General features: G+C 38.1%; 1 protein-coding gene across 2 annotated transcripts in view; it reads left to right on the forward strand.

Moving 5' to 3' along the window:
• The window catches only part of ATRNL1 (attractin like 1), a 744759-nt gene that overhangs the window by 605994 nt on the left and 113386 nt on the right, over nt 1-25379 (forward strand). For both annotated transcript variants that reach the window (XM_024121650.1, XM_024121651.1), the window contains one exon: nt 20554-20668. In XM_024121650.1, the coding sequence (XP_023977418.1) occupies nt 20554-20668 (115 nt within the window). The remainder of the gene's footprint in view (nt 1-20553; nt 20669-25379) is intronic.

Raw genomic sequence — 25379 nt, forward strand, 5'->3', positions numbered from 1 at the left:
ATCTGCTTGAGTGGGATGAGTTGTGATGATGATAGTTCAAATCAGGTTTGTGTTCACAAATTCCTAAAATTCAAGTGAGATATAGATGCAGACCCTCTGTCAGGAAATATTGCAGTATCTGGAAATCTGTTGCTTTTCAAATAAAAGGCACGGAGGTGGGACTATTTTACTGTAGATGGGACCAAGAGCACTTGGAAACATATTGAAGAAGCTTTACAATTGAATTTTGCTCACTGGGGAACCTTGGCCACAGCTTCCTGGTCATTTTTCATGGAAAATGAGGTGCCTTTGGCCAGTGGTACTAAGATGGCTTCTTGATAGCCCTTCCCCTGTCAGCTAATTTCTGTTCATCTGTCCTCACTATGACTGCCCGAGTGACTTTTCTCTAGTTCATATGAAAATCTGCAGTGGGAAAACTGAAACGTAGATCAGGATTCAACCTTATTCCATGGCTGTGGGCTAACACTTATCCATGCCATCCTGGTTATTGTTTCCTTCTCTTCATATTCCTTCAAAAGATTTCCCGTATGCATATTTTGTGAAAAATATCAAGAAAAGCCATTTTCTTCAATAATACCTTCCCTTTGTTCACCAAGAAACACACCCAGGTTGGTTGGTTTGTTGATGTTTGCTTGTTTCCTTTTTCTTTGTGGTTCAGTAGCCCCAGGGAAGTTTCCCTGAGTGCCACTACTGACTGTTTGCAGCCAGGAGAGAAGAGAGTGAAGACAGAGGACCGAAGGATGCTTGTTTGTGGTTCTCTCCTTTCCTGGCACTTCTTGTCCTCCTTCTTCCTTTTGCGTTTCTCCCTTCAACCTCTCAATCTTACATCTCCATATTTAACAGTAGTGTATGGAATTGTCAGAGGAGAGAGAACTGGAGATCTAGAATTTTTTTCAACAAATTATATTTCTTTAACAAATAGGAATAAGCATCTCATAGATGAGTACAAATGGATGGACTTGATAAAGCCCACGGTATCTCATAAGAAAAGTCTCCGATGGCAAAGGTATTAGGGCGAGGGTGGAGCAGAGTATGGAAAGCAAACCAGAAGGTGTGAATTTGTACTATGAAGAGCCCAGGAGTCGGTACTTAGACGTTCACATCTTGCACCTGCCAACATAGTACAGCAACTTTGTGTCTTCATGACTCAACACCCAGAGCCCCAGCTTTATTTGTAAAGTTTAGATAGTAAGTAGCTATGAGGGTCATGGGAGGTTTGTGTTTTTTTTTCAAGTGAGATTTTGAAGAATTTTGTCAACTCTTCAGTGCTGAAAAAAACAAAGTTGGTAGAGATTGCTATTACTGAAAGAGACTTTAAAATTACTATAGCTGCTTGCTATTAGCTACTGGCATTAAGCAACTTTTACAACCAACAAGAAGAAAAATAATATGATTAAATTCTCTGACAAATAGTAATTTCATCTTATTCAAATAGTCTTCTTCTGAGGTGATCTCCAAAAATATAGAGGTATTTACAGAGATTAATAGGTCCTAACTTCCCTTTTATGAGATAAATAAAAGAAAAAAGCTAAGGTCATGAAAAATTTGAGGCCTCGTGGTTGCGAGAAATGGAGAAATTAATTTGTATTTCTGTTTTTAAAAATAATCTAAGTTCTGTGGAAAGGGGGCATGTTCCTTTTTAAACTAAAACAGTAGTCTAGGTCAGAGAGCTGTCTGGGAGCCAGGGTAAAATAAAGAAGCATGTAGGATTTCCTCACAACTGGTTTGTTCTGATGGTGTCTGCCCTGTAAGCCTCATCTTGGGTCAGGAGCTGCTAGTCATCTCTTGCCTCCACCAACTCCGTGGGGAAATTGGCTCCTATCACCAAGAGCCAGAAGACAGTGCTGAAGGAGGGATAGAGTTTGGAGGGTCGTTCTGCGTTTCCTCTAACTTGATATTCTTTTTGCTCTTATCTCCTTCCTTCAAATCTCACAGAATCTCTGGGTTCTGAGCCTTGAACTTTGAATGTGTCTGCCTGTCTCCTGTGATATCTCATAACTTCTAGACGCTAGTCTGGAGAGAGGGAAAGAGCCAGACATTAGAGTCATGACAGGCCTGGGTTCAAGTCCTGACTCTTCCACTTACCTTGCACGGGCAAGGGAAATATTAGGTACCCAAAAATGTCTATTATAATTACGTATATCACTTCTAAATCCACAGCTGACTTTATGCATTCTCTCTCTTTACTTATGCTGTCCCTGCTTGTTTCACATCCACCCCTTCTTGACGCTTCATCTCTCCCTCTCTTTTGGCCACCGACACCTGACTGCCCCTGCCCCAGCTCTGACAATAACATGAATTGTAGTTTCAGCGTACAAAGATCTATGGTTGAGAGTTGCAGTTAAGTAGCAAGGTAATTCCCTTCTAAATGGAAAACGACCATCACAGGTATTTTCATGACACAGTATTTCATTTTAGTGAATTTTTTTTTAATTCTTTCAGAACATGTAAGAAAGGAGAAAAGAGGAAATTGAAATAGCAAACTAGAAATTTATGGTATTCAATTATAATAAGTAGGCAACTTAAAGGTATCTCCAATCAAGGAGAAAAAAGGGCTAAATAATTACATGGCTGCCATTTATTGAACGCCATACGTTATACCAAGTACTTTACATAAATTATCTAGTTTTCTCATTTAAAAACCCTATGAGTTTTCGGCACTATTATTATTCCCGTTTTACAGCTGAAGAGACTTGGGCCTAGAAATATCATCTCATTGCCTAGTTACATGCTCTATAAGTGGTAGAGCCAGGATTCAAGCTCGGTTTTGCTTTTCATAGTACAGTGTGCTGAATCTAGAACCTGCTTGCAAAGGCTCCTCAAACTTTGTGTCATCCCAGAGCCACATATAAGTGCCTAAGATGTTCCATCATAAATTAGAAGATTTAAAGCTAAGTTATAAGTTATTCCTAAAGTAAAAGTGTATGGTGAATTAAGCAGACCATTAAAGAATAACAAAGCAAGATAGCAATAGCTAACATTTATTGAACACTTGGCTTATGCCAGGCAGTATCCTAAATGCTTTAAACGCATCAACTTATTTTATCCTCACAACAACCCGATGAAGTAAATATTATAATTGTTGTCATTTTACAGATGAGGAGACTAAGTACAGAGAGTTAAGAAATGTGCCAAGGTTCACATAGTAAGTGGTAGAGTTAAGAATTGAATCCAGGTAGCATTGTATCAGAAGCTATATTTGCAACCTCTATCCTGTATCAACTGCCTACTTAATTTTACTCCTTTATTTTCGTTTCTTTGAATTCTTTTATCCAATGTATTGTCTTTGAAAGTTGTAGTGAAAAGGTCTCTCTTTTATTAAGCAGCAGTGACCTTCACCAGCTGTATTTAGTATCTGGATGTTCTCTGTGAGGGAGGCTAGGGAGCAAATACTCCTCATGGAGTGATTCCGCAGGGCTGTGCCCTGCCCAACCTCTGGGGCACTTCCCTCGTACACCGGAATGGACTTGCCTGGAACTGACCAGTTTTCTACCTAGAGTTACAATATTTGCTGTTACTTTACTCTCAGGAGCCAGCTGTCTATCACATCCCTCTATCCCTACCTCCTTGGTGCACTCGTAGAACTTGCTCCCCCTGTTGAGTCTGAGGTTGTATACTCTAGCTTACCTTACTGCCATCCATTAGAAACGCAAAGTTCCTTTTTTTATCCTTTTTATCGTGTTTTAAATGACATTTCAAACCTTCCTGTGTCTTGAGCCATATTTTAGATTCTTTTTGTGAAGGGGAAGATCCTATCTGTCTTGCTCAGTGCTCTGTGCCTGATGTCTGGAACAGTCCTACTCAAAGTATGTGCTTTAAAAGTAGCTGTGGGGCTTCCCTGGTGGCGCAGTGGTTGAGTCCGCCTGCCGATGCAGGGGACACGGGTTCGTGTCCCGGTCCGGGAAGATCCCACATGCCGCGGAGCAGCTGGGCCCGTGAGCCACGGCCGCTGAGCCTGCGCGTCCGGAGCCTGTGCTCCGCAAAGGGAGAGGCCACGACAGTGAGAGGCCCGCGTACCGCAAAAAAAAAAAAAAAAAAAATTGTACCTGTGGGATGATGCTTTTGCCCAGTATTTAAATTCTAAAAGAGCATGGTCACACTCTTAAAAGTTCTTATCATTCCTGTTAAGTTCTCTGTTGTTTAGAACCAGACCAGAATATCAGCTTCTTTGTTCTTTTAGCCTGAGAAATGAATCTGTCTGTTAGTTAAGTTAGGTAATATGACCAGTTTCTCCTTGAATTGAACAGAATGGGATTGACAGGAGACATAGCTAGTGTTAGGTTCAGGATCGGTATTAAGAAAGCATCATCCTCATTTTTTCTCCAGTTGGATGTCTGCATTGTAGTACTGCAGTTTTGTTACCTCATATGTCACCCTAGTACCTTTTATTCATCCTCAAGTTTATGTATTCTACCCTGGTGTGTATCATCTTGCCTTACTGTGATAGGAGCCGATCTTTATCTTAAAGATATTGATGGAAACATTCTCCGCAAAGGGTTTAGTTTGTTTACAGCAGTAGTTTTTATTTTTTTTAACAACCAAGTATGACTTAAATATGCTCTGCATTCAAAAAATTTTAAAATCTTGCTACTACTTAGAGCATGTATTAGTATTTAGCACAGTGCCCAGTAATTGCTTTTTATTCCAGCTACCCCCTCTGCCTAAGGGAGTGCTCAATAAACAATAAGTGCTCAGTGAATAGTAGTTGCCATTATTATTGTTGGAGAAAAGCCATATAAATTTGCAGTTTACCAGAAGAGAATATGACTTAGCAGGCAAAAAGAAGAAATTGGTATCTTCTCTGCCATCCCTTCTGTGATGCCTTATAAAACTTCACTGATATTAATTATCTCATCTTCCACTGTGCCTGCATGCAAAATAAGGGTGACCTCTTTTTCAAGAAGCATCGTGACTTAACGAAGACTAAGATACATTGAGTCATTTGCAAAATAAATGTGAAGGGTAAGCAATGCTTACTCAGTTTTTTAGACGATTGACCTAGCCATGGAATTAGCACTGAGATCATAATTTTTGCCCTTTTTTGAAGAGAAAAGTAGCTATCAGAGTTGCTAGCCAAGGTAGGAAAATCAAAGAGGGAAATCATGGCTCCGAAGAGCAAGCATTCTTCTGGGAAGATTAGTGGTGGCAATAATACAGCAGCTCCACCCTGTAAGGAACAAAAGTGTGCATGTCCAATAACCTTACCTATGCCATAACGTATCTTGTATGGGTCTGGCCCAAGTCACCTGCTTAGCTAACAAGGACAGTTGTTTATTTGAATTATGAATATTGTGGTGGGGCTGGGATATGTTACCCAGATCCTCCTTCAGGGCTGAGCCTCCTGCTTCACAGCCCACAGCTGAGTTGCCCTCTGCTGAAAGAAGCCGCTTCACCCAATGCTATGCCACCTCCCTGGCGACAGCCTACACCCACTGGGAGGTTCAAAGGCTTGGCCTCTTGCCTCAATTTACTACAACTCCCCAGCACACCCTCTGCTCCCGAGGCCTCTGTTGCAAATGCGTCACAGGTTAACTTCTCTCTCTGCCCATTTCTGCCTCCAAAACCCTGAGCGGATGTCACTCCCCAGGGTCCTTCCCAATAAACGTCATGCACGCAAATCTTGGCGTCTCAGGATCTGTTTCCTAGGAAACCTTGACATACAACGTATACTATGTCTACATTCTAAGGAACGATTATTCTCACTATTGCCAATTTTATGAATGTCATCAATTTTATGATGCTCACAAAACTCCCATAACCTAGTGAATTTGCCCATTGACATTTGCCATTCTGTGTGCTCTGTAGCTTATTTCTCAAATGAATGTAGAGGAGATGCCCTGAGAGACTACTCTTAGTCATAGTTTCAGTATTATGCGTCATGATCATTTCCAAAACAATGGGGACAAAGGGTGGCAACCAATCAGTACTCTCTGGCCATTCAATTAGGGGTCAGATTGTGACTAGGGAGACTGTATTCATTTCCTGGGGCTGCCATAACAAATTACCACAAACTTGGTGACTTAATGCAACAGAGATGTATCCTCGCGCAGTTGTGGAGGCCAGAAGTCTGAAATGAAGGTTTTGGCAAGGTTGGTCCCTTCAGGAGGCCCTGAGGGAGAATTTGTTCCCTGCCTCTCTCCTAGCTTCTGGTAATTGCCAACAAACCTTGGCATTTCTTGGCTTGTAGATACATCACTCCAATCTCTGCCTCTGTCTCCACATGGAATTTTCTTCTCTGTGTCGCCTCTATATGGCCTCCCCTCTTTCTATAAGGACACCAGGCCCACCCTAATCCAGCGTGACTTTGTCTTAACTAATTATATCTGCAAAGGCCCTATTTCCAAATGAAGTCACATTCTGAGGTTCTGTGTAGGCATGAACTTTTGGGGGATACTATTCAGCCCACTTCAGAGACCAAGTCAGGAAGCAAACAAGATTTGCTTCCCTGTTGGTACCTTTATTTGTGCTGTGAATCTTTTAATTAACCCTGCTGTTCTTTTTGAAGAAAATACAGTGAGACAGATGTGTGCAGTGGGCCACACCCAGTGACAGAAGGCTCCTCGAAGGCTTAATCAATTAGATAATTAGTAGGACCAAGAGGGAATTGGTAAAGCAGCAGGAGTAAAACCGGAGGAAGGATCATTACACAGACTCTGACCATTAACTTTTAGTTATACTGAAAAAGGAGCTTTGGGGGAGAAAAAAAACAAAACAGATTTGGAGAGAGATTTTTTTCACTTTTACATACTTCTTTTTCCAAAGCAAGCTCTGATGAGGTAGTTGAGTTCACACAATCAAATCATTTCAGGAAAAAGCCAAAAGGAATGCAAATATACTTAGTTTGGTCACACAAGGGATCCACACATGTCAGATCATAGGTGGGGCAGCAAGCCTATCCTGTGAGTTCCAGAGACCCTGGGAATGACCAGGATGACTGCATGAGGACCCCATGGTCCTTCTAAAAGCATCTACTGCCTACTATCCACTTTCCTCTAATTTTTTCCCTCTTAGCCCTCTTGATTATAAAACTAAGGCAATTTTAATCTAGCAAAAATTGGTGAGAGAGCTAGTAGGCACAGAGGCTTCCCAGGCTACACAGAGACACATAAAAGCACACTTAGTAACCATTTCTACATATGCCCATAAGATAGTTTTCTCTTTGCTGTTTAGGCAGAAAGGTTTCAGGGAATCTTTATCTTTTTTATGGGCATTTTCCCTCTGAACTTTTCACCACTTTCATTGATCAATTATCATCTCTAAAAAACTTGGAGCTTGGTTCCACCTTTAATGCACAGACACTTGTAATACTGGTCCCTTACTCGGAACCAAGTCTTAGACAGTGAAAATCTCAGGAGGGAAAGATAAAAAAAGAGCTCTGGATATAGAAACCTCCTTTACTGCCCTACCATGTATCACCAGAACAAAGGGGAAGGGAAGTATTAAGGTGGAACCTGATAAAAATGGCTGATATTGGATTGGTTTTAATTAACAAAAGTTGCATTTGCCAATGATTTGACGTAATATAAAAATTTAAACATCTCCTTTTTGTCAGGCACTATGTTAAGTGCCTTATTCATATATTATCTTTTATAATCCTCAGAGAAACCTTGCAGGATTGGTGTTCTAAACTCTAATTTCTATTGACGAAGCAGAGGGAAAATTAAATAATTTGCCCAAGGTCCCATAAGATTTGAACCCAAGTCTGCTTCACATTTAGTAAAGTCATTTGGGCCTGATGAAGTACTTCAAGACTTTATGATAAGATTATTCCCAAACACTATGGTCAAAATTCTTGAAATCAGAAAGACTGCTGTGCCCACAAACTTCAAATGGCATACGAGGATTGTTATAAACTGTCAAGAAGATGTCTGTGGTCCATGGGATTGGTGATGTAGTCACTGCTTTGAATGATGCTGACAGGTCACAGCACACTGATAGCAACAGGTAAAAAGAAACTGGGGAGGATGTGAAAACCCCTTGAGAAGAAGATCACTTTAATTTTTGCATTATTGATGGGTTTTACAGAAAAGCGGCCATGTTACTCACTGGCAGCTGTGCGACTTGCCTTTATATAAAGAGGCAAACAAAAAGCAAGCTCTGCATTGGTAACTTCTTAGAAAGAAAAGAAAAGAAATTCCTAGGGCTATAGCTATAATGTACATATTCAATATTATTTTAGTTTCAGGTATATAACATAGATTTAATATTTTTACAAATTTTACTCCATTTAAAGTTATTACAAAATAATGGCTATATTTCCCGGTGCTGTACAATATATTCTTATGGCTTATCTGTTTTATACATGTAGTCTGTATCTCTTAATCTCTATCTTGCCCCTCCCCCTTCCCGCTCCCCACTGGTAACCACTAGTTTGTTCTCTATATCTGGTGAGAGTCTGTTTCTGTTTTGTTATATACATTTGTTTGTTTTATTTTTTAGATTCCACATATAAGTGATGACATAGTTTTCTTTCTCTGTCTTACTCATTTCACTAAGCATAACACCCTCTACATCCATCCACATTGTTGCAAATGGCAGACTTTATTCTTTTTTATGGCTGAGTAATATTCTTTGTATACACATACCACATCTTCTTTATCCATTCGTCTGTTGGTGGACACTTAGGTTGCTTCCATATCTTGGCTATTGTAAATAATGCTGCTGTGAACATTGGGGTGCATGTACCGTTTCACCTTAGTGTTTTGTTTTCTTCAGATATATACCCAGCAGCGGAATTGCTGGGTCATATGGTAGTTCTATTTTTAGCTTTTTGAGCAGCCTCCATACTGTTCTCCATAGTGGCTGGACCAATTTACAATTCCACTAACAGTGTACTAGGGTTCCCTTTTCTTTACATTCTTGCCAACATTTCTTATTTGTAGACTTTTTGATGATAGCCATTTTGACAGGTGTGAAGTGATATTTCATTGTGGTTTCGATTTGCATTTTTCTGATGATTAGTGATGAACATTTTTTCATATGCCTATTGGGCATCTGTATATCTTCTTTGGAAAAATGTCTACTCAGATCTTTTGCCCGTTTTTTAATCAGGTTGTTTTTTTATATTGAGTTGTATGAGCTGTTTATATATTTTTGGATATTAACCCCTTATTGGTCATATCATTTGCAAATATTTTCTCCCATTCAGTTGATTGTCTTTTCATTTTGTCAGTGGTTTCCTTTGCTGTGCAAAAGCTTTTAAGTTTAATTAGGTCCCATTTATTTATTTTTCCTTTTGTTTCTTTTGCCTTAGGAGACAGATCCAAAAAAATATTGCTATGATTTATGTCAAAGAGGGCTCTACCTGTGTTCTCTTTCAGGAGATTTGTGGTTTCAGGTCTTTAATCCATATAATGTACATATTCGTACATACATTTGAAACTCCATGTGTCTTCAGTATATTATGGAAGTTGATAGTCATAAGGGTGATCACTGGACATGGAGACAACGCTAGATTACCTTTAGTATATTAGAGTCTGGTTGAGAAGCAGAGAAGTGGGTATCGAAAGAGATTTCACACTTACTAAAAAATATACCTTAAAATAGCAAAGTCTTTATAGGGTTAATGTTCAACTTTCTGGGAAAACTCTGTCATCCAGAATGACTCATTCCCTTAGACATCTAGGTAGGTTTTACTGTATTTTAATTATATACATATTTTTGTAACCAGTCAGATAAGATCTTTCATTCAGAGTTTTGTCCATGCTTTCGTTACTTATAATAGGCTGTGATTGGCATAATAATCATACCAGAAAGTCATTTATTATGCTGGATCCATTAACATTTGATTCCTCATTAAGAATATTGCCATGTCTGCACTTGTATTTTTTCTGCTGACAGTTTTCACAGTTTCTTGATTTAGTTTTATGATTGAAGTTTCAGAAATAAATGTTTTAATTTAATGTTCACTTGGTATAACAGATTTGAACAATAGTTTAGTAAAAAAGCACTGTGAGTTCCTGATAAAGAAAAGCTTGTTGCTGTCCATTTGGGATGCTGTGCAGCATGTCTTGGTGAAGGCTGCACAGAGGCCACTATGTTCTGCACTTGTCAGGTTCCATCTGAGCATCTGTAACTTTCTCAGCAGGTATTGATAATCTCAGTCATGACCAGGAAGAATGAGAAGGGAATGATGAGAGCCCTGTTTCACAGAGGACCTCAGCCTCCTCTCTGACCTCCTCTCATCCCTGTCTAGTCAACACTTCTGAGGCTCTATCCCCAATGAACTTCTAGCAATTTCCTAAACAAGCTATGTGCCTTTATGCCTCTGGGTCCATGCTTTTCCTGCTACCAGAACTCTCCATCCTTCATCCTCCTAGTCATCCTCTGCAAGGTACCGTCCTTCCCCATGAGAACTACTCGTCCCTCCTCCTCCTTCCAGTCCCTCCCCAGGGCTCTGTGCATAACTCTGTGAGCACATTTAGCCCTTGACATAGTCTTAGTTGCCCTCAGCCTGACTGCCCAGGAGGAAGCTTTACCAGGGCAGGCACTGTGCCTGTGTAGCGCTCTACCCCCAGTTGCCAGCAGGGGGCCTAACACATTTACGTTTTAAATTGAATTGATCTATCAGCAGCATGACTAAGGCCACATTTTGCCTTTACGGCATAATGTGTTTTGGAAAGGACCAACATGGAGGGTAATACCAAGATCCTGATTTTCTAACTTTCCTGCTGGTTTATACCCATCTGCTATAGACGAAGCTTCTCTTTATAACTTTTTGTCACAACATGTAGGGATTTACCTTGTGCACAATTTGGAAAAGAAAAATCAAATACTCATTTATCCATGAAATACTTATTGAACACACAGCTTAGGTGCCAGGAAAAGTTTACTCTATGTAGCACATAATGCTCACCGTCGGATCAGACTCCTTGATAAAAGCAGAGAACAAAAATGAGAAAAATTGGCATTGAGATCAGATTTTTCCCACCCTGTAAGCCGTCAATAAAATTCTCCCTTGGAGGCTTAATTTCTTAATTAATTAATTTCAAACCATTAACAGAGCTTTTAAAAATATGGTACCTGCCTTCAAATAGCTTACTTTTTTTTTTTTTTTTTTTTTTTTTTTTGCGGTACGCGGGCCTCTCACTGTTGTGGCCTCTCCCATTGTGGAGCACAGGCTCCGGACGCGCAGGCTCAGCGGCCACGGCTCACGGGCCCAGCCGCTCCACAGCATGTGGGATCTTCCTGGACCGGGGCACGAGCCCGTGTCCCCCGCATCGGCAGGCGGACTCTCAACCACTGCGCCACCAGGGAAGCCAAAATAGCTTACTTTTGAGTTGAGCATATTCCTTAGTGGAACAGAAAATAATTCTAAAGCAAAGTGGGAACTAGGAAGAATAGCATCATGATAATAATAGCTGGTGACCTTTACCAAGTACTGTGATATGTATACCTATGTGGGTATGTGTATATATATACACACACAGATACATAAAATACATATATTCTGTATGTATATTATATCTGTATATAATATACATCCTATATGTATATAATATATAACATTTAATCCTCATAACAACACTATGAGGAAGGTATTGTTAGCTCCATTTTACAGCTGAGAAACTTGAGGTACAGAGGGGTTATGTGATTTGAACCCAGGCAGTGGTTGCTAAAGGTTGTTCTCTTAATCACTACATTACACTTCCTCTCAATGGCTACAACAGGAAACTAACTTACTCCTGATTATTGAGATAGAATGAAGTGAGGAGGTCCTGGAGTGGCCTAGGACGACCTGGGATGGCTTCTTGCCGACTGAGAGTTTTGAGCTGGATCTTGCAGAAATGGTAGACATTGGCAAGTAGTGTGGGTGGATGAAATGACCAAGAGCACAGGGTGGGCTGAAGCAAGATGGGAAGTCAATTGATTTGGCAGGCACATTTGTCTCTCATACTTAGCAGTATTTTTTGAGGTCAAAAAGGATGGTCCCAATGTTGAAATTAGTATATGAAGTGTAATGGTTATGTTGCTTTTGGCGCAGAGCTATGGAGAAAATTACAGGTTGTAAAAAATCTAATTATGGCAATTATTTAATAGATAATCTATTTCAGATTTTTGAAAAGTACTATCAGGAATCAACTTTTAAAGATAATCTGTTCAAAGTCATCCCCTACTAACATGCATATGTATTGACCAACTCAGGGGCAGAGCATGATTATATAATATCTCAAAAAGAGATAATATCCTCATCTTCTGGGACCTAAATACCTGTGAAAAAATAGGTAGCAAAATAACTGCTATCACAGTCCAGCCTCTTCACTCCCCAAATCAGTGCCACACAATTAAAATAACAGCAAAACTCCGTTAAACTATGTATTTTACTATAGATATAAACCTTAAATATGTGTGTATAGGGGCTTCCCTGGTGGCGCAGTGGTTGAGAGTCCGCCTGCCGATGCAGGGGACGCGGGTTCGTGCCCCGGTCCGGGAGGATCCCACATGCCGCAGAGCGGCTGGGCCCGTGAGCCATGGCCGCTGAGCCTGCACGTCCGGAGCCTGTGCTCCGCAACGGGAGAGCCCACAGCAGTGAGAGGCCCGCGTACCGCAAAAAAAATATATATATGTGTGTGTATATGAGTGTGTGTGTGAGTGTGTGTGTGCGTGTGTGTGCATATGTGTGTAGTGAGAGATTTTGAACAGAGATTGAAAGTAGAGACATTTCAACAAAGGAAAAAATATTTGGTACGATATGAAAATTAAGTTTACGATGGAAATACCTTTGAAACTGCAGGAGCAGCATACTAATTCTGTGAATATTATGTTTTATTCCTTTACCTATTCCCACATGTAATACTTTATTCTCTTTGAATTTTCTTCTAATGCAGTTTAACCCTGGTTTTGAGAGTGTCCATCAGCTTAATTTCTTTTATTTATATGAATTATTCTCCTAGCGAGTAAAGCTAGCTAATGTGTTTTTCCCTTTATCATTTCATACAAATGGTAAATAAGGAGAGAATATGATTTTCACTTTTGGTTTTTGCCGAAGTCTAAACAATGAAATCAGAGAATCTGTTTCTGAGATCTGGAGTCTTGGTATTTGTTGATCCTATAGAATCAACACAGTTCATCAGCTGTGAGCCAAATCATCAGGCTGACTTAATTCAATGTTCAGTAAATTAATTCTATTTTACTAATGTGACTAAAAACTAAATTTTATATCAATATAAACAGTCATTAAACTGCAAATACCAACTTGGGCAAGCTGTTGAAAAAGACTCATTTTTAATTATAAATGGATTCTGATAAGAATAGCATTAAAAGTGTTCTAATAGGGAAATGTTAGAGTGATTAATGTGCAGTTGTTTGCATTTTTAATATTTCACTCATATATCAGATTAGTATTTGTGCATACTGTCAGACTTTATTCTGTCCTTGTCAAAACACTTATTACTGCTGACAGGTATAACATATCCACATTAATCCTTAATTCCTTGATTCAATTTTCTAATTGCTTTTTTGGCATGCAATGGTGGCCATTTAGTATTATGTGATGTATTCATCATATGGTATAATAATGTGCTTTAAAAATTAGAGGTGTCATTTAAAGTACTTGAACAGGAAAAAAAATTACTAAGGATTGGAAATTTCAAATTTCACTGTACTTAGACTAAGTGTTAGATATTGTTATGTCACACATTCTGGAGGTTGTCCATAAATCATAGTCACAGAATGTTGAAGAGATCCTAAAATCATCCAGCCTACTTGTTCATTTTCCAGTTGGGAAAACTGATTCAGTAATATGCCCAGGATCACACAACTAGATACTGGCAGAACTGGTCCTAGAACTCAACTGTTCTGAACCCTGCTCAGAAATGGGGCAAGTATATGCATATAATTTTTGTATTCCTCCTATTAATAGTCAAGCTGAGAGAATGAGAGACTCCTTGGCTTCTTAAGCTATATTTTTTAGCAGTATTGTACAGTGGTTAAGAATAAAGATACTAGAATCAAACAGACCTGGGTTCCAATCCTGGATCTGCCACTCACCAGCTGTGTTACCCAGAGAATATTATCTGACCTCTCTGAATTTCAATTCCCTCATCTGTATAAAATAGAAAATAACACAATAATGCATATAAAGTGCTTAGCACAGCTCCTGGTTCCTAGTAAGTACTCAATAAATGTTGGCTGATATTATTTTTCAGTGTTTCATTTTATCCCTTTAATATCCATAATTTAAATCAGTTTCTACCCACTCATACGTTTGATGAGTGGGTAGAAACTGAGTCATACCTCCCAGTTATCTCACCATGTGACAATTGCATTTATTCTTTCATTTACTCATTCACTTACCATGTGTAAAATGCACTCCATTAGATGCTATAGGTAAGGCAAAAAGGAATCCAATATGGTACCTGCCTTGGAAGAGTAGGAGTCTAATAGATTCCTGTGTTGTAATCTAATACAACAATTACATCAATACCTGTAGTAAAAGACTGGGAAACATCAGTCCCCAAAAGGTAACACAGGTGCCATGCTTATTAGGCTTTTCAAAGAGAAGAAGTAAGTACAGGGCCAATAGACATGAATAAGGAACTGGACCTGCCCTCAAGGAGCTTGTTCCAGTGGGAAGACAGGGCAGTTGCCCAAGTGTCACTCAAGGTGGAAAATGAAAAGGGCCGTAACAATTAAAGAACTAAGGAGGGAGAGACTAAATACCTCAGACCAGGGAAAGCTTCATGGGTGAGTTGGCTTTGAGGGATATATAATTTTAGGAAAGTTAGAGGCCTATAGGAAGGATCTCCTGGACAGTAGGAATATTATGAATGAAGGAAGGAACAGATTCTGGAAACCCTGGGCACAGACGTTAAAGGGTGAGCACTTACATTGACTAAAACATGGAGCTTGTGCAGAATAAAAGATGAAGGTTGATGAGTGGGGAGACACAAGAGCCTGGCAACCCTGAAATGACATCTTGGACTCCATTTCACAAAGTGGCATCTCTCAGCCCATTTTGACACATAGGCATGTTTTTTTGGCAGCAAAATTTTTGAGATTTAATGTTTTAAATAAATCTTGTACTTTTCAGCTCACTGAGGTACCGACCGCTTTTTATTGTCTTATTCTACAAGTTAAGGCAGTCTTCTTACCTATTATAGACAGTGTGCATAACGGCTAGGCATACAAGCTCAGAAAGTAGACTATAGTTTTCCAAATCCTGGTTTGGTCACCTATTAGGTCTGCAACCTTAGTTGTGTTATTTAAACTCTTAGAGCTTCAGTTTCACAAATTATGAAATGGGAATAGCCCCTACCTCTTGTGGTAGAATTAAACCCACGTAAGCATTTGGCGTAGCATAAGGCATACTGTAAGCACTTAAGAAATGTTAGCTCTTCCTTGAAGAGATTTGAGTTTGCAAGCCCTACTGAGGCAGTACTGAAAGTTTTGCTTTTGTTTTCTATTTCATTTTATTTTTTAATGAAGTATAGTTGATTTAAAAAGTTTCAAGTGTACAGTAAAATGATTCAGTTATATATATGTGTGTGTGTGTGTATTTATACTGTTTTTCAGATTCTTTTCCATAGTTCTGAAAGTTTTTTGAGAAGGGAAATAGCATCCTTCTAATCTTTGGAGTTATAGAGCATTGAACTAAAACCCTACTTAAATTGCAATGACTAGTCCAAGGACCTCAGATAATTCTCTTAAATCCTTAGCTGCTGGGGTTAGTTTCCAGTGTCACCCACCTACTCCTTCACTCACTCTTTGAGAAGGCCAGTGGAGGAAGAAGCAAGTAGCCAGCTTTGCCTGTTGGTATCTTCTAAACATCCAGTGATTCTTACAGCAGCAGTTTCCCAGGCTAGATCCCAGGTTCAGATGGTGGCCTCCCTTTTTTAGGACATGTTATTATGAGTTTTAAGACTGTAATCTTGAAAATCCTTATGCTTCCAGGAGCTTCTCTGGTAATTTGCTTGTCTTTAATAGCTGAAAAATGAAAAGAGTTTAACATAGAATTGTTGCTCCAAAAAAACAAGAACTTGAAGATGTGAGTACAATAGTTTGAAAAACACTAGTGTGAACAAAACAAGTCTTTTGTAAAAGCTCCGTGTGCTTAATAAACAAGGACTGCTAATTACATAACTGTCAGTGATATTTTCTGGCACGGTCTAACGCCAGCTTCTTTCGGTACAACAAATATGAAAATGCCTAGAAGTAAATCACATTTGCTGAGTGCTGTGGGCAAACAAACCCATGCCTTATCTCTTTCCAAGGCAGCCATGGAAAATACATGATAAATGGCGCAGTTCAGTGAACATGTTATGTCATTGTGAAATGATGTTGATTCATGGTTATGTATTTATTGCTAAACAACTGACAAACCTCAAGGTATCAGAAATATCATTCATGATATTTTCTCTTGCAAAATTCAAGTGCTATAAAGTGTTTTTCTTTTTTATTTAAAATACTTTATTGAAAGTGATATTTGCCACAGTCTTTGGAAATAATTTTTTAAATTATATGAATTCCTTCCAGAAGTGTCAAAGAGCTGTGCTAGTCACTAATATTGTTATCATAATGAATAATTCATATTTTGCTAATATCCTTTTATGAAAATCTTATAGCTAAAAATAGACAAAGTTGTAAGCCAGTTTGATTTCAGAATAGGATTATAATCTCCTTTCATATAGCTTATCAATATAATGAAATTTTTGAATGTTTTCTGTGCAATAGCAGGAGAATTAAGAGTGAGAGAATTATATTAAAGAAGATTTTACAGAAGTGGCTTTTATGCAAACATAATTCCTTTCCCATGGTCAACATATCTTACTATACTCTATCCATTTGCTGACTCTCTTCAGTTGAAAGTATTAAATAATTAAGCCATTTTCTACTTGAAACTTACAGTTATTTTTTACTAATTTTTCTCTCAATTGGTGCTTTTGGCATCAGCATTTGATGTTTAAAACCTTTTCTCCTAGTGTTAAAAGCAGTAGGAAAGGTAGCCTGGCAACACACAATATGCACAAGGCATATCATAAGCACTTAATAAATGTTAGCTATTCATCAACTGATGTACGCTCAAACTGCGTCTTGTTTTTCTAAATCTCATAAACCAAGAACCACTGTTTCTCAACCGGTGGTTTTGTTTTGTTTGTGTTGTTTTGTTTTGTTTTGTTGTCATCATGAAATTCTTCTTTTCTGAGTTTTATAATCAAGTATTTTAACTTGGATATTTTGAGCGGTGCCATTGAGCTCTTACGAATAAAATAACAAAGAAAACCTTGCCTGATGGTAGAAATGATAAATTATTTCTTAGGTATATTAAAAGGGATTTGGGTATTTCTAATATATCGCCATCATTTAAACCTGAATCCATTTTATTTTCCTTTAGTATATTTTAACCAATTGACCTTTACATATACTTTGCATTTATTAAATTAGGATAAATTTTAGTAGCCTAGAAATACGATTCAAAACATTCATAGTGTTTTTCTTTTAGCCTTGGAATATGACAAGCCTATTCTCTAAATATTTACATCATTGTAGAATATCTATGTACTTATGCTGATTTTGGCTTAACATTTTCAAAAATAAGTCTGTTAAATTAAATGTAAGCTTTAAAGGGGAAAACCATAGATCTTGTAACTTGATACAAGTATTGCAACATTGCTTACAGCATTTTCTTGGAAGATTTTTATGCCCTTTACTTCTACTACCATGGCTACTTTCACCTTTATATTGAAAATTCCAAAATGTATCTGTATGAGGATAATTTTAAAACGAGATTTATGCAGTTATAAAGGCGAAATCCTTTATAACCACATAAAACCGTTGTCACCAGAAATTTCAGTCTAAGTTTTACATGAAAGGGAACATATTTTATCTTTAATGCCTCATTAAACTTTCTGGAAACGGCAATATTCTAAAATATTCTAGGTGGATGACTACATATGTCTGTATTCCTTCTGAAAAATTCAAATATCAGTAAAAAAAAAAGACTAAACAAATCATTTGTTCTAATAATTAAAGTAGTGGTATTTTTTCTTCCATTTAATTTTGCCTTTATGTATAGATGTTACTTTAAGTCAACCATGTCTTGCCTGCACTTTTTGAGTGAAATAGCTAAAACCACCATTCCTCAGCCAAATGATGTTCCTATTGTTTCAAAGGTGACGTTGTATTTAAAGCGAAATTCTCTGTGTGTTTTTGTTCATATGTGTGTGCCTGGATTGTGTATGTTCACACACATGTGCTTGCACGTGTGTTTATGTTTGTGTGTGTGGGTGCATGAATTTTTTGTACATTCACAATATGATAAACTGCATTGTGTTGCTAAGAACATGGACTCAGGAAGCAGCCTACCTGAGTATAAACCCCAGCCCTGCTACTTCCTAGTTGTGTGAATTTGAGCAAGTTTTTTTAACTTCTTGTTTTCATGTTCTCATCTTACAGGGTTGTTGTAAGATTTAAATAAGTTAATATATGTAAAGCATTTTGAACACCTAATCCATAGTGAGTATTTAATAACATATTAGCATTACTGTTATAATCATCATATATTCATTTACTCTCTTTTATTTCTAAAGTCATATTATTTATGCAAATGCATTGGTGGGTGATTATTACATATGCATTTCACTGAAATGATGTTAAAGATATGCCTTGCTGTATGTCAATTATAGCTCAATAAAACTGGAAAAAAATTTTTAAAGATATGTCAACAGAATATTTTGGATTGTGATCATTTGATTAGGTAAACTGTTATCATTGGTGAGAGGAAACAGTTGCGAAAAAGCAACAGAAATTGCATAACTTTGTGGCTCACAGATGACATATCAAATATCAAATATACTAAAATGCATTCAGGGACTTCCCCTGGCGGTCCAGTGGTTAAGACTTCGCCTTCCAGTGCAGGGCGTGTGGATTTGATACCTGGTCCGGGAGCTAAGATCCCACATGCCTCGTGGCCAAAACACCAAAACGGTTTCATTGTAACAAATTCAATAAAGACTTTAAAAATGGTCCACATCAAAAAAAATCCTTAAAAAAATGCATTCATTTATTCAAATGTAGGCCTGTTGCACATCTACAATGTGCCAGGATTTAGTGTTAAAATGACACATAGTACCATATGATCCAGCAGCAATCATGCTCCTTAATATTTACCCAAAGGAGTTGAGAATTCATGTCCATGCAAAAACTTGTACGTGGATGTTTATAGCAGCTTTATGCATCATTGCCAAAATTTGGAAGCAATCAAGATGTCCTTCAGTAGCTGAATGGATAAATAAACTGTGGTACATCCAGACAATGGAATATTATGGAGCACTAAAAATAAATGAGCTATCAAACAATGAAAAGACACAGAGGAACATTAAATGCATATTTTTAAGTGAAATAAGTCAACCTGAAAAAGCTGAGTACAATATGATTTCAACTATATGACTTTCTGGAAAAGGCAAAACTACAGGGACAGTAAAAAGATAGTACAGATGAACCTATTTGCAGGGCAGGAATTGAAACGCAGACGTAGAGAACGGACTTGTGGAACACGGGAGGAAGGGGAGGGTGGGATGAATTGGGAGATTAGGTTTGACATAAACACACTACCTACCATGTGTAAAATAGATGGCTAGTGGGAACCTGCTGTAGAGCACAGGGAGCTCAGCTCGGTGCTCTGTGATGGCCTAGATGGGGGGGATGGGGGGGAGGGGGAGGGAGGTCCGAGGGAGGGAGGGGATATATGTATACATAGAGCTGATTCACTTCATTGTGCAGCAGAAACTAACATGACATCATAAAGTAATTTTACTCCAATAAAAAAAGACACGGAGGAACATTAAATGCATATTTTTAAGTGAAATAAGTCAATCTGAAAAAGCTAAATACTATATGAGTTCAACTATATGACATTCTGGAAAAAGCAAAACTATGGGGACAATCAAAAGATCAGTGGTTTCCAGGGGTTGGGGGTGGCATGAGGGATGAATAGGCAGAACAGAAAGGATTTTTAGGGCAGGAAAACTACTCTATGTGATACTATAATGAAAAATACATGTCATTATACATTTGACTAAGCCCATAGAATGTACAACGCCAGGAGTGAACTCTAATGTAAACTATGTATTCTGGGTGGTAGAGATGTGTCAGTGTTTGTTTCTCAGCTTGTACACATGTTCTGCTCTGGTGGGGGATGTTAATGATAGGGGAGGCTGTGCATGCATGGGGGCAGTGGGTTTATGGAAAATCTCCGTAGCTTCCTCTTAATTTTGCTGTAAACCTAAGACTTCTTTAAAAAATAAAATCTATTAGGGAAAAAAAAAAAACAAGATAAAAATAGAACAAAGCAATGAGTACTTTTCAAAAATTGCAAAAATATGTGCTAATATATAATGCCCCAAGAAAAATGTCTTCTAAATGTAAACGACCACCATTACAAAAAAACTACATATTACTACAATAAAATATTCAATTGAACTATTAAAAAATGAGAAATGGTATGCCTTCAACTACTAGGAATAAACATTTTATCTGCCTGAAGCATAGTAGGAAAAAAGTAAAATAGCAGTGTCATGTAAACTATGCAAATTTAGAATGGGCTTTCTTTTTCAGGGAGCACCCAAACCAATAGCCATTGAACCATGTGCTGGGAACAGAGCGGCAGTTCTGACTGTGTTTCTTTGTCTACCACGAGGATCATCAGGTGCCCCTCCCCCAGGACAGTCAGGTAAGATGAATGAGGCACCATCAGCAGTTAAGCAAAACATGTAGGCTGAACCGAAGAAGTAAACAATACTACCAGATAGCACAATAAAGATATTTACAAGGTTCTAATTTACAGCATGGTAAAATTTTATTAGAATACAAACTTCTACCCGAATATCTAGATATCTGCCTTGCTATAAATTCAGATTTGCAAGTGTTTCTCTTAAAAAATACGTGTTGAATATATGTGTGTATTTGTGTATAACATAACACATGTATGTACGTACGGACACACTTCAATTTGTTGTTGTCATTACAATGAGTAATCTCACTAGCAGGGCAAAGTGACCCTTTTGGGCAGCTTCTTTTCTCCCAGTATGTGTGTGTCATATGGGATGCCAAATTATAAATATGATTAGAAGCTTGTTTCATAAATATGGGATCTAATTAGGGAACTTACTTACATGTTTGGAATGTTTTGCGGTATCGGAGGATAAAAGCTTGATGCAACCATCCTGGAATACTGAAGATAAGTTCTTGCTGTCAGCACCAGACAGGTGTGGTTCATGGACCCAGGGACCCTCTCCTTCACTTGAGCACAGCCAGCCTTTTCCTCTGATTCTCCTTTCCCTGCATAAAAAGTATATTTTGTATTCGAGGTAACTCTGTGTATCCTCTTAGAGATCTTCTCATCGCTTCGTCGTTGTCCACGTTGTAAACATGCCCCGTGTTGAGTATAACTTGTAACTAAATCACAAACCACGCTTATTTCTCTCGTTGTGCGTATCCTCTTCCATCTGCTTACAATTTCTGATTGTTCTTTCTCCCGATTGTTTTCTTTAAAGACTCTCAGTGAAATGGATGCTTTTTGAGGGTCAGGGTGATTTCAGATCCTTCTCTTCAGTTCCCCTTAAGGATAAAATAAAGTGCCAGAGATCTGGCAGGTTCTCAACAGTAGTTGATGACAAACTCAGCTCCTTGCTTATTTTTCTTTCCTTAGTTCCCTAGTGAGCTTTGACCTTGCTCCCCACTTTCTTGATTTGTGTCCAACGAGACACAAAAATGGAAGCTCCACTACTTTATACCTTATAAATTTTAAGATATTTATGTAACGGAATCTTTCCCATACAGGGACAGAGGAATTCCATCACCTTTAGACTTGTCATTTATGGTACCTGATGATATCTTGTTGCAGGAGTTTCTACCCAAAGTTCATTTGTAGATGTTTATTCAATGAAACAAACCTTCTCATATGTTGAGCCAATGCCTCACTTTTCTCCTTTCAGAACAACCAAGGTAAAATGGGATGCAGTAAATAAAATAGCTTGGCGCTGGTCAGATAAGATGGATCATTGTAGGTACTGTGCCCAGTTAATGGAAGTATTGTTTCCAAGCTGGGATGATTTCCAAAACAAACACTTTACTAATGAAAACAAGTCTATGTGATATACACCAAGGTTCTTCTAGATCTTTGACAAGATGATGTACTGATGGGCAGAGTCAAGGCAACTGCCAATACGCTGTCCCTTTAACCTTTGAAATCTTTTTGACGGATTTGAAAAAGCCAAATAGCAGTGTGGACCATTACCTCAGCTGTGTTTTATTATAGATGCATTGCATTTACTAATGGTAATGCTAAATTAGATGTGCATAGTGTTTTACTCTTTACAAAGTATTTTCCTATTTTTCACATTGGATCCTTATGACAAGCCTGTGCCATAGGTATTATAAAACTCACTTTATAAATGAGAGACTTGGTGTATAGAAAACTCTGTATTTCTATACTCAAGGAATAATTGGAAAAATATTAAAGAGCAAAACAACAACAAAAAATACTCATTACTAACATTCCAGGTAATTTTTCCTGATAATCTATAGCAGAGAGCTTATTTCTCTATAATCTACAGCCTATGTCTTCACAAAGCCAAACATTTGGAGGAGTACTGAAAACGTCCCCAGGGTTAACGCAAGTAGACAAAACCTTGAGTTCATTCACAACACTTTTTACAGTGACTGTAGATTGAACTGTGTTGAATATCTGTGTGAATAATTCAGGATGAGTTTGTTCTTTGTTTAAAAAAAACTAATAAAATTTCTCTAGCTAACTTTATAGGAGTAGGAAGAGAAAGAGTCATTGATTCTACTCCTTCAAAATAAAGCATTGTCTTCTGTCTGCAGTCTACTTTGAAATGCATCAAAGACATAATGTTATTGATGGATGGTTAGTAGGATGAGTAGATGGACAGATATGTCATAAAGCAAGTAAAGCAAATGTTAATGGTAGAATCTAGGTGATGGGAATACTGGCGTCCATTGTAAAATTCTTTCCACTTTGCTGTATGTTTGAAATTTTTTATGGTAAGGTGGGAAACAGTAAAATTTTTTGAAAACTCTTTGACTTTACTGGGAGAAAGCAAAGGCAGTGCCTATAGAGAGAAATTTTCTAATGTTCACATCTATGTTTTCCCTAAACAAGGCAAATGCTGACACCAGTATACAAACAAAATGACTTATTTTTTCACTTTTCATCAAGATATTTGGTGTGTACCCAGTCAATTAAAACTTAACATAGTATCATCCAATATTTGAGAGGAAATGCCTTCCAGTGATAGTTTGGGAACCATATTGGCTCTCGGGAGGGAAATATTGACATTGGTTATCTCATTGCTAGAGTTTGGCTTATCTCATATCTTCACAGGAAGTCCATCTGTGTGCCTAGGCTTATCACAGTGCCCTATGTTTAGAAAGCGGTTCATAAATGTTCTTGATGATTATGATAATGATAGGAGACCTGGGAAACACGACCTTGAGCAACCACTTCTGTCTATGAGACTCAGTGAACAACAATGAAATGAGCAATTGAACTAGAATCCATTCATTGATTCTCAAATTGCACAGCTAGGAGCCTTATGTGCTGAAGAGCCTCCTCCAGCATTGGTGCAGGGTTAGAGGTTAGGGGGAGTTAAGAAGGAGGTAGAGGAGTAGCTTCGTGGACAGACTCCTGACCCCATCCCCACTGTGTGAAGGACAGGGCGCCCAGAGTCTTCTCTTGGCCCTTGGGCTATTTATGTCTCCTAATGTGAGTGTATCTATTCAATGAGGAATAAGCATTAATTATTAGATTAAAAGTCCTCTTGCAGTACTTTGCACAATTTCTAATTTTTTTTATCAGGCCCTTTTTTGAAATGTAGCTTCCTAAATGTCGAGTGATGCTTTTCATAATGCACTCTTCATTACTATGAATAAAAGCATTTAAGAGAAGGATGAGTTTGGGGGTATGGAGAAGGTGGAAGCATCCTATGAGCATGGTGGTTTTCTCTCAGAACCTGAATGTCAGCACTAACAAATAAGTGATTCGGAAACACGCAGGGGCTAGTTCTGGCCATCTCTTTTAAGTAGCAAGTAGTGTGTTTTTTTTTTTAATTCAAAATAGCATATATTTCAGTAATATTTAGCAAGTAATAATTAGACATGGCCCTTTAATGTCTGTCTAAAATGCGTGAAGTCCCTTCCATGGCTCTCATCTTAACAGAGGTCAAAAGAGAAACTGCAGATTGATCCTTTAGATTACCCCATGCAGTAATCTTTTCCTTTTTCTTCTTCTTTTTTTTTTTTTTTTTCCATGTAATGAATTTAGATGTTTATGAGCAGTTCTCCCTCTAGGTGGCTTAGAAGAGTAAAAGCAAAAAATATTAAATAGGCTTTTTGGCACTCCTGGAGCTGGGCTAATTAGGTTCCCTGCTCCCCAGCCCTGTAAACCTGCTGCTTCATTCCTGTGTTTTCTGTGGGCAACCACTGCCAACAATGCCAGACTCTCTTGGGCTAAAGTGGGATTTCTGCTGTTGACATATGTACACAGCCACTTTCTCTTCTGCCTCAAAGTGGTTGGAAGACTGACGTCCCCGTAAAAACGGGGCATATCAAGTAACCCTGCTGCATGTCTTCAATCACCTTGGACAGCAAGGTCCCCAAGCATTTTAGAGTCACATTAAGATGAAATGTGGACAAAGTAAATAGAGCTCTTCAAAAGCATAAACTGAAAATGATCATGATTGTGTCACTTTGTGATGAAGGATTATGGATTTCATAGTTTATGGATTCTTAGTAATATGAAGCAGATTAACTTTTCTCACTGGATTAAAAATCCAGTGGCCCAAATTTCCACTGCCAAAAGGGAGCTAAGTGCTTCACCTAAATGTAGAATTTTGCCCTGATCTTGCCTTATGTTTGGCAAAAAAACAAAACAAAACAAACAGAAACTGCTGGAAAGTCTAAGATTTTGAAACTTTTTTCTTTAGGCTTAGAAGTTTTGGCAGGATGACCAGATTATTTTGAAAAATCTAGAAATATTGTACGATGTTTAAAAATGATAGTCTACCCACAGTGTCATGGGTAATAATGACAAAAAGAGAACTTTGGTTTAGTCAAATGAAAAGAGGAGAACAAGAACTAGTAATTCTGAGCGCTGAAGCAGGTTCTTTACATACACTATTTCTTTTAACCCTCTTAAAGAACTGAAAAGTAGCTATTATTATCCCACTTTTACAGATTAAAAAAAAATCTGGAAACTCAAGAGAGATTAAATGACTTGTCTGAGGGCCAATACAGCCAGTGAGTGAGTGAACCAGAATTCAAATTCAGGGCTATCTAGATCCTCAGGCTGTGAGAATCTCCCTCATCACTGTGCTTCTCTGGATAAAGATACAGGGGTACTCGGGATAGCCCATATTCCA

The sequence above is a fragment of the Physeter macrocephalus genome, chromosome 20 (assembly GCF_002837175.3).
Source record: "Physeter macrocephalus isolate SW-GA chromosome 20, ASM283717v5, whole genome shotgun sequence".
Taxonomy (NCBI): domain Eukaryota; kingdom Metazoa; phylum Chordata; class Mammalia; order Artiodactyla; family Physeteridae; genus Physeter; species Physeter macrocephalus.